This window comes from Centroberyx affinis, unplaced genomic scaffold (assembly GCF_046629955.1).
Source record: "Centroberyx affinis isolate AG114_WGS23_722 - 3 ecotype Tasmania unplaced genomic scaffold, CSIRO-AGI_Caff_v1 ptg003686l_1, whole genome shotgun sequence".
NCBI lineage: Eukaryota > Metazoa > Chordata > Actinopteri > Beryciformes > Berycidae > Centroberyx > Centroberyx affinis.
Genome location: NW_027281581.1, coordinates 2262 through 13195, shown reverse-complemented (window position 1 = coordinate 13195; position 10934 = coordinate 2262). Strand labels below are relative to the sequence as shown.

Sequence of the window (10934 nt, the reverse complement as noted above, 5' to 3'; positions counted from 1 at the left end):
CTCACAGCTAATACAGCTAACAGCTAATACACCGGGTGTGGCTAACAAACTAGCCTTTAAAATTAATTTCCTCTTAGTTCAAAGAATATAACCATCATTTGGTATAGCAAAAATGCACAAAATCTCACCAAGTCTTACCAGCATATAGTGGATAGTGATGAAGCCAACACAATGTCCTTCCTTCAGATCAATAGGGCACAGTGAATACTTGAACATTACAGTATATAGCACAAAGGGACAGGTGTTGCCCCTGCTTAAGCACACACAGGAATAAGAGAGAGATAAGGCACTTAATGGTGGGATTTAAAACCTCCTTTTTCGAGGAGTAATGGACGGTCTATGGGCCCATCTGAATATGCAGCTCTGTTTCTTCAAGTGTTTTCTCGCTCTCATTTTCTTTGGTCTGCGCCGGTATAAACCCATTCTGCGGCTTGCACACTTCCACAAACAGCGGGAAATCAGACAGACTAGTGTTGCACTCCTTGTCTTCATTCTCATCCTCCCCTTCATCCTTCCTCTTCCCTTCCTCCGCGGTGGGCGTGCTGCAGCCAAAAGTGGGCGTGCTGCAGCCGTAGGCCTCGCTGTGCGGCCGGCGAGCCTCGTCGGGGATGTTCTTCTTCAGGTCTCGGTTTCTGTTGCGCTTGGTCAGCTTGGTGACGGAGCCCAGGCGGTTGAAAATGTTGTCCTCGGACGTGGTCTGGTGGCTGGAGCGCCGCTCGCACTGCTCGGCCCCGCGTAGGCGCAGATTGTTCAGCTTGGTGTCGATGCTCTCCTGGGAGGACGTCTTGTAGCGGTTGGCGTCCAGGCGGTTGGTGTCCAGGCGGTTGGTGTCCAGGCTGTTGAAGACGGCGCGGCGCTCGGGGGAAAGCATGTCCAGGGACACGGCGCGCTGGTCCAGGCCCAGCTGGCGTCTCTCCATGCTGCGGATGGTGGCGGCTCGCTGCAGCTTGTCGTGAACCTCCACGCTCATACGCCGACGCGTCTCCCGGAACTCTGCTCGCACGTTCGCTTTCCATTCTGCCGCATGGGCTTTTATCTCTCCAACCTGGGACACAGATTATAATTGCTTTAATCATAGTATAACTAGGCACAAGGTCCTTTCCATAATTAATAAATTAAACCTGACCTTTCTCGACCCTGGCAACTAGTAGGAATTGCAACAACAATGATAGAACTTTTCTCCTCCTACTCAAGTCTCTGGCACATAAATATATCATGATGCAAAATACTACTGTAATAGGGTTAGGGTCATCTTAAAAATTTCCAGAAAATCAAACTGGTGGCCGCCAGAATATTCTCTATGCAGGAAAAACCCTGGGTACGGTAATATGCAACAGGTAAACAGGATTATTTTCGTTCATACACGAAGCTTCAAGTTTTCTCTGAGCATGAAAAACGTTCACAGGCTGTGGGCTGCACAGCTATAACGGCTGCTGAGTCCTTCTTCTATTCATTTAAAACAAACCGCTGTTGCTCAGGAGGAACTTACATCCGCCACCCAGTGGTCTAAGTCGGTATTACCGGTGTAAATCGGTATTCGGCCATATATCAAACTGGTTTTAATCTATTTACACCAGCCCAAAGCTATTTGTATGTATTAAAATGTATGTATTTTGGATGTGAAGCACATCATAAACACTAGGCTTGGAAAATACATAATGATAAACTCTCACGATGGTAAATGATCAAATCAAAAGAGGGTCGAGCTTAAACAAGAGTGCTGCCCATTTCACAGTTGAACTGAAAACAAAATGTGGTCCCATATACCTCATATAACAGATAGAGCGTGTAACTAGCACAGCTGTGGGAAGAGGTCCCATTCCCTGTAGAACATGCCAGGGTCAAGGGTTTGATTCCCGCAGGGGCCACCCACACTGAAAATGTACGCCATTGTGGCGGTTTGGATAAATGCATCCCGCCAAATGGCACACACAATGGTCAAGTTACATTACCCAGAAAATATGGAAGCATACCTCTTCTTTTGTCTTCTTGGACAGGACCCTCAGCCAGTCGCCAATCATGCTCAGCACCGCAGCAAAGTAGGCCAAACCAACCAGGATCCAGAACCACACTAGCGGTCTGTACCACTTACGGTACTCAATCCTGCGGTCTCCCCCTGTTTGGGAAAATAAAAATGATGAAATATTCATTATTTTGCAGCAGCCGGCATGCATTGCCTTTTTCATTCTACAATTTCCACCTGAACATTTCAAGGGATGAAGCCCAGACGCAGACAATGAGAGATATATTTCTCTGACAGGCGATTTAATTTTTTTCGCTCTGCAGTCAAAGTCAAGTCAGAAATCATCTTTAAGGTGCAGACACCGCCAGCAAGTGCGGGCTGTGTAAGTATATTAATGGATTCCATTTCAATAAAGCAATAAACAACAACCGCTTTTCACATTAAGCGAACGTCACAAGACCGCGGAGAGACCTTCATCCATCACACATAAAACCCACCCACTGTGGAAACCTCATCACACAAGATTGAAAGAAAGCCCAAACTGGTCCTGAGCCCAGCCGCTGCATGTAATACAGGCTTTCCTCTTCCTGAATATTGACTGTGTGTAGCAGCTGTTGTGCAGAATATTACTATCAGAAAGCAAATGACAGGAGAGTGCTGCTACAGGGGAACACATAATAAAACACCAAATCATTGATTAGAAATTGACTCTCACTTTCCATGCACCAGGTTTTGAGTTTAGTTTTGAGATGAGATGTTTGAGATGATTGTTAATCATTTGTATATGTAAAAATAGTAAATAGTATTATACATAGTATAATGGTACATATATTATTATATAATGGTAGCGAGGTTATCAATTGGATCCGAGAAACAAGAGGCCCAAATGCCCTTATTATTATTTTATTATTCAATATTTTTTGTTTGTTTTTCTTATTAATCTGCATTGCATTTTTAACGATCTCAAGTAATGTTCGGGTTTTGCCCCACTGTCTTACTTTTTATTGTCTCTTTCTGTTGCTATTGTCCCTTTATTGTGTTTTATTGTTTTTCTAATGTGTCAGTTGTGTTGTTGTCTGGTCCTGATTGCAAACAAATTTCGCCTTGTGGGACAATAAAGCCTTATTCTGATGTTTCTTTATTTTTACTGTTTTCCACATTTTAGAATAATAGTAAAGACATCAAAACTATGAAATAACACAAATGGAATCATGCAGGGACCAAAAAAGTGTTAAACAAATCAAAACTATCTTAAAGTAGCCGCCCTTTGCCTTGATGGAAAGGCAAAGGCTTTGGAAAGAAATTCATACATAGGATCAACTTCACTATTTATATTTGTCTAAGAAACTAATTTCAAGCATTTAAGCATAAGCCTTTAGATCAAAATGGCTTTAAGAGAATGAAAAGCACAGTACATTCAATCAGGTGTGTCCAAACCTTTGACTGGTAGTGAATTTGTTGTTGATTGGTTAAAGGGTAAAAGGGTTAAAGGGTTAGGGTGTGAGAATTTAAACAGGTCTGAAGCCTTTCTTTGTGTGGTTGAATGCTTCAAAATCAGCATCAGCAACCCAGTAATGAGCGAAATAATGAACGATGAGCTCTCACCTGCCACATAGTCGCCTATTCCAACAGTCGTCAGAGTGATGACAACAAAGTAAATCGCCTCCAGTGCCGTCCAGCCTTCAATATGTTTGAAGATGACGGCTGGGATGGTGACGAAGAGGATGCAGCCAGCCAGGATGAAGAGGAGAGTGGAGGCCACGCGGATTTTAGTCTGACTGATCTGGTTGTGTTTACGCTGTGATGGGAAAGTGACAGAGACAAACGCAAACACACACACACACACACACACACAGTGAGCAATGGAAGCCACAATACCAATGCAATCTTCAGCGGGGTGCTAATTGTGTTTTCACTCCTTGGCGGTGACCCCACAGAGTTGAGAGAGGACTGTCGTGACTCAGGCGAGGTGGCATTATTAACTCATCAGCGTGACCACAGATTATGATGAGAATACTCTATCAGCTAAATTTGGGTACGAGAAGGAGGTTCATTAGTTAAAAGCCAACTACCTCCACAGGTGGTCCTGTTCATCTGTCGCCCCGCTGATAAGGCAGAAGTGAAGGAGTGGAAGCATAGGGTGCAATCACACCTACAGTTCATTTTCTTTGGTCTGAGTCATAGTGGAAAACTTTACTTTGTTGCCTTCTTTGTATTTGCTTTGTTTTAGATTCACACTGCCCAATTACAAGCGAACCCAGACTTGTAAACAAAAATCACACAGACTCACAAGTAGGTCGCACTTGTTGAGCAGAGTCCTTAGAGATTTTGGCAGCGGAGAGCAAAACAGTCAAAACAAATGTGATTCCAGTCCCTGTAAGCATTTAGCTAAACATGGTGAACTTGTCTGCGCTTTTTGCCGTAATTAACCTTCTCTGGTGTTCATACCAATTAAGAACACATGAAGAAATAGCTGAATATGAGCATCAGTCCAGACTGCGGTTTGCCCTCGGTTCATTTTGTTATGTTAGTCTTTCCAAGCATGAGATCGGATACGGATGCTCCGATCAGGGTTTTTGGGGCCGTTCACCGATTTCATGTAATCACCTACTTTTTTTCTTATTTTTTAAATCTTTATTGACACACTGTAGCTTGCTGAGTCCTTTTAATAAAAGTAAAGTGTCACCCATATTACTGTTCCATTTCACGTTTGTTGCGTAGCCCTATGGCTATTAAATAGAGTTATAGCCTACATGAAGTTTGTCTACCATAAAGCACAACTCATGACTTAGTGCTCCAAATGTTCTTCCATCTGACAAAAGGCAAGTGACACATATTTGGTGCGCTGTGACAGGACTCCTCCATTCACTACAAGCTGATTCAAATGGTAGACTAGGTAGATCATCATTGCCTTATCATATTCTTTGCAGTATCACATGAACTTTCTCTTTCCGGACGCTCCAGCCCCGGAACATATCACTGCATTTGGCAGCCAAATCTTTAGCTGTGTGCAAGCCTGTGAATCTGTGTGAGTTTTATTCAACATCAACATGGGGGACACACTCAAACTCCAAATGGCAGCTGTAAAACTGATAGCAGTAAATGTTGTCTTTTAGTAGGCTGTCAATGTGTGTGTACACTGTCTGGTGTGGGTCAGAAGTGGTTTAAATGCCTCATCATCCACAAGTGCTAGTAACAACTGTGAGTAACTATAGTAACGACTAACTTAATCCATATTTGTAAGTAATTCATGCTTTCCCCATATTTCCACCCCTATGGTCTACTTAACATGTTTAAATTTTCAGCAGCTTATGTTCATTTCTACTGTTTCTATTACATATTTCATATTTTTTTTGCACTTTTATTCTGTCTTTTTTCCCTGCTGAATAATATTACATTTGCTGTCTTAACAACCTTATTTCCCCACCCATGATTAAAAAAAACCCCACCATGTTAGAATACAAATAGACATATCAGACAAGTCAAAGGGATTAATAACATAACTGTAATATCTCCAAGAAATTGAAGCAGTCGTGTTATTAATGACTCACCCTGAACATCTTCTCCACCTTGGCGATGCTTTTAACAAATATGGTCCCCAGCTGGTCCCCGACGCCCGCTAGGAGGAATCCAAACAGTGGGATGCCGAATATTGCATACAGAATACAGAAAATCTTCCCTCCCTCGGTGCTCGGGGCGATGTTACCGTAACCTAGGAGGAGGAGAGAGAGAAAGAGAGGGAAGTTTTTACAGGGTTTTCACACCGTGGTGATTGGATCAGCACATATTTCATAGTCTGATATGTGGAGATGAAACAGCTGAGCAGCTGGCAGCTTAAAGATTTAGATAAACAAAAAGTTCTCGGAGGCAGAAATAATCTCTTTGGTTAGGGTAAACCTCAGTGGGCTGTACCGATATAATGAAACCGAAGAAAAAGGAATTAAACATACAAAAATCTTGTCTGACAATACTCCATGAATTGTATCAGCAAAGAAAATATCAATAATCTCTTAAAAATAGTCAATAATTCCCATGAAGTTTCTCTTTTTAGTGACAGATATAAACTATCTGACAATAAATCAACACCATCACTTGAAAATAAAATAATAATGATAAAACTTTGTGACTTTGTATAGCACTTTTAAAAAAGGCGAGTTAACAAAGTGCATTACACAAAAACAATAAAAACAACACACAGTAAGCAATGCATAAGTCGAAGCAGTTGTGTTTTGCATAAAGATAAAACAAGAGTAGACAAAATAAATTAAAAATGCTTAATACACTGTAAAACATGTAGTTACAGCAAAAGCTGCAATAATAACAAGCGGGGGAGGTTCAAAAGTAATTACAATAGGGAGGGTTAAAAGTAATTACAGCAAAATCAATTATGAATACAAAACTGCAGCCAAAATGTATCCATGGTGCCAATTACTTTGAATCATCTGAGCGGAAAGAGACGGTTGCCTGGTTAACAAAAATCACTTGAGGGAGCCTGTAAAAAGAAATGTACTATAAAAATGTACCAGGACACTCTACTCTACTCTCTCCAGGATGTAATACTGTAATCTACTCCAAGTTATTGCTACGATTGGAGGTGAATATGAAAGAATTTTACAATAACAGTATATTACTTTTTTAGAAGAAGCTCTGGGAGGGAAACACTTGTGCCAATCCGTCAAACTGGGGACAGCAGGCTATTCTGACTCAGGAGGTGCTGTTCAAATTGCTCATGAGATGGATTGTCACAAGGCTCAAAGGCGGAACAATGGATGATGAAACTCGATGTAAAAAACGGGTGTGAAGTGTGACCGGGAAAAAAAAGTGTAGTCTCCGTTTTCCCATAAGCTTCGAAGTATAGCTCGGATCGAAATAATCGACCATTAGGACAAGTGACCGTTGACATATTTTAAGTATGCGATATGAAGTATTTTCCCTGAGTGATAGTTTCACCCTCCCACGTTTTTCTCACTCTGTACGGCGCGGCCTGAGCAGCGTGCCACATGGACGCAATAACTGGCACAAGGAAGCAGGGGAAGAAGCATTAGGTGATAAGGAAACACAAGCCAGCACTCCATTTGAATGATTTTGGCTCTGGGACGCTCACAGAATTTTTTAAAAGGTATGGCTTATAGCGTTTTGTGCAGTAATACCGATAGAAGACAAACACTGAAATGCATGTGCAGGGATCCTAGATATTTCATTTTATTATTGTTATTCCAAATCACTTGTCTAAATCGTCCTATGCAACTTTGCACATTGGCGGCCCCAAATGGCAGCAAGAGGTAATTGTTTCGATTTTGCAGATTCAGCTTCAGATTCAGATTCAGATTTTATTTACTCAAAACCAGTGGTTCTCAAAGTGGGGTCCGTGGCACTCTACCAGGGGGTCCGTGAAAAGAAGTGTACAGAAGAGGCCATGTCTTCTGATATCAAGTCACAACTCCTGGAAAGATTGAGAGTGTCTAAATTTGCGGTTCAATTGGATGAGTCCAATTGCAATGCAGGCATGTGTTCAGTTTGTTATGGTTAGGGTTAGGGTTAGGGTTGTTATGATTAGACTTTTATCAATCATTACATATGAACTAAGAGTGAAACACTTCTCTATCTTCACTTCACTATCTTCTAACTTCACTATCTTGATATGTATGTGTGTGTGTGTGTGTGTGTGTATGTTCTGAAATGCACTTCAAATTAGCACTTTTCTCTTGATTTCCCTTTGATATTTTGTTTAGGCACAGTGTTACTTGCAGCTAATTGAATGATTCTAATTGAATGCGGGGGTCCCCGGTATATTCTCTATCTTGTAAGGAGTCCTTGGCTGAAAAACAATTGAGATCCTCTGCTCTAGACCACCCATCGTGGTATGGAGTACAAACATAAAACAAAACAGCAGTACAATGGTAAACAACCAGAACAGATCTTTAGCACAAATTAAGTCATTTAAAGAGAGGCAGAACATTACTCAAAAATGCACCCAGTTTACATACTATCCTTAGTTTATCTGTCTGCAATAATAATATAAGTTTAAACATAGACGGATGGTTTACAAAGTATTTTGGCAGGTACTTCTTTCTATTCTCAACAATGCTTGTGTTTTTACATTCAAACAAAACGTGATATTCATCCCCCAGACGGTTGTCATTACATAAATTACAAAACCTTTTATTCCTTTCCAGACCTTTGTATCTTCCTGTTATTTTGAGAATTCTGCTATTAGAAACTGGAAAATTACAAATAGCCTGGCCATACCTCCTGTTTTCACAAAGTAGGTACTTTTCAAACTTAAAGTCCTCTTTAAATTCACAATATAAATCACATGATGACATACTCTCTGCAGACTTCAAAACCCCCAAAAATCCTGTAAGGTGACATCATAAACCGCACACAGTATCGCTCGTGTTCACCAACCCGGCCAGTTTGCGATGCTTTATACCGACAGATACCAAACGGATGAGAGTGGCAAAAGATCTGACATTGGTGAGTCCAGCTTTCTCTGGACGGAGAAGTGTAAATACCCGACACAAGAATTTAATTTGGCCAAATAGGGCAAATCAATTAGGAAGGATGGGATCTTCAGTCTTACAGCCCCACTTTGTGATCTGGCTGATTAGATGGGTGTATTTTACATTAAAATCTCATTTAGTGCAGCTTAAATAATTCCGTTTTAACCGGAAAACTAATCTTTTCGAGAAATGCTGAACGTCGACCCACCCCTATCCTCTGAATCACATCCCCTTTACTCCAATATGCTGCTGTCTTGAAGTAAAACAAATCTCCCTCTCTCCTCAGCTCTCATTTCTTTTCCTAGCACTTATCTATCATATATGAGCCTTGTACACTGCAAAAAAAATCTCCATCTTAACAATTCATTTAGTCTATTGTTGAGTCCTATAATCATAATTTTCTTAAAACAAGAGAAAAAATCTGCCAATGGCGTTAGATAATTTCACTTGTTTCCAATGCAAATCAATTTGTTTCAAGAATTTTGTAGAATCAAGTGTCATTTTCTTTGTAGTAGTGCAGTGATCTGCCTTTTTCTGACTTTCAAGATATTGATATTGATTTTTCCTGAAACGTGGAAAAGTGAAATGTGGATATCTGACCCCATTGGCAGAATTGTTCTCTTATTTAAGAAAAATAGGATTTGAAGGTTCAATATGAGGCTAAATGACTTTTTTGCAGTGTAGGGTTCCATGAATGTTTAGATACATCTATTGTCAGTGAGCTTTGACCGTTGCACACACACTGAGTACTAGTATCAGCTCTCTGGATAAGGGCATTGGTTAAATGCCTAAAATGTATAATGTACACATAATAAATAGCTTAAAGAAAGTTGAGGTGAAATATCAGTTTTGTCCACATTTGACAGTAATTAGGGAGATAATGTGGACCATCTTTCACTTTGACAGTAGATTAGGAGGCTAGGAGGAGCCAGGCAGCTCACTTTATTTCATTTGATGGATGACTAATGCTTACAAACTATTTCCAAATCTATCGTCGGAAAGAGACGGTCAACTACTTCCACTGTTTGAGACAGAAAAATCTTAGTTCTTCTTCCTCTGAAAATGGATTAACAAAGGGTTGAATGGTGTAGAAGAGCAGATAATGGGAAGTCAATAAATTCCCAATGGCACAAATTGATAGATACCAGATTCAGTACAGGGAAATTCATTTTGCACGGCCAGCACAGAGAACATCGTGCATCATACACTACCAGTCAAAAGTTTGGACACACCACATTTTTTCTTTATTTTTACTATTTTCCACATTTTAGAATAATAGTAAAGACATCAAAACTATGAAACAACACAAAAATCAAAACTATCTTATATTTTAGATTCTTTAAAGTAGCCGCCCTTTGCCTTGATGGAAAGGCAAAGGCTTTGGAAAGAAATTCATACATAGGATCAACTTCACTTCATATTTGTCTAAGAAACTAATTTCAAGCGTTTAAGCAGAAGCCTTTAGATCAAAATGGCTTTAAGAGAATGAAAAACACAGTACATTCAGTCAGGTGTGTCCAAACTTTTGACTGGTAGTGTATATCATGGACAACACATTCAGTTCAGTTCATTTCAGTAAAATAATGCTTTATTGGCATGAAATTGCAGCAAACATAATATTGCCAAAGTTCCAGTTGAAACGTGGTAGGTATCATGAAGCTTTATTTTGGGAATAAATTGTCATCTAATTTTATTGTATTTATCACATTTGATTAGAAAGTGCCACTCCCCTGTCTTGTGTAGACCATTTTCATAGATAGATAGATAGATAGATAGATAGATAGATAGATAATTAATTAATTACAGTACCTATAGTTGTGATGACAGTTCCAGCGAAGAAGAAGGCACTGCCCAGATCCCAGTGGCTGGAGTTGTAGGACGTGTCACCGACAGGATTCACCCCGGCATTCACCGCATCCACAGAGTGCTGCGAACAGACAGAGAGGCACATCGGTCTTCCTGCGCTGCTGAACGTTTTGATGATCTTGTCTATAACAGATGGAAGGCATTTTGCATTCAGCATCTGCTGCTGACCCGGCTTGAATCACCAACCCCCTACTTTTCAAGGTCTATCGGTTTCAAAAGGATTCAGTTCAAGTAGCAAAGCATTAGTATTTCAGCTAAGGAGTGAGTTTGCATGACCAAGTGGTTTCAACCGCTTTATATTTACTGCTGTTGTTGTTGCTGATAATGTTGCTTTTGCTGTTATTACTGCTGCAGCTGTGTAGTTATGTCTGTAGTGAGCATTACTCACATACCTGGAGTCACACACACAAGTCTAGACACATTAGACACTGCATCAGGTTATAATATAATTGCTTTTTTATCCGTAATGAACCGCTACTATAATTGCGTGGCTGCAATTAGCATAATATGAACACACGATGCCTCACCGCTACACCACGTGTACAACAACACAAGATTCATCAGACTTTTCCAATCCATTACATTTGTTGATCCAGCTACGT

At 40.4% G+C, this 10934-nt stretch overlaps 1 protein-coding gene across 1 annotated transcript; it reads right to left on the bottom strand.

The window, feature by feature from the left end:
* Window positions 1-337: 337 nt before the first annotated feature.
* LOC139661968 (potassium channel subfamily K member 10-like) lies at window positions 338-10417 on the bottom strand. Its single transcript, XM_071540558.1, has 5 exons — window positions 10276-10417; window positions 5515-5675; window positions 3569-3761; window positions 1974-2116; window positions 338-1045 (listed from the first exon to the last, which is right to left on the bottom strand). Exons 1-5 carry the CDS (start codon window positions 10415-10417, stop codon window positions 338-340), a joined length of 1347 nt encoding a protein of 448 aa, XP_071396659.1.
* Between the last annotated feature and the right edge of the window lie 517 nt (window positions 10418-10934).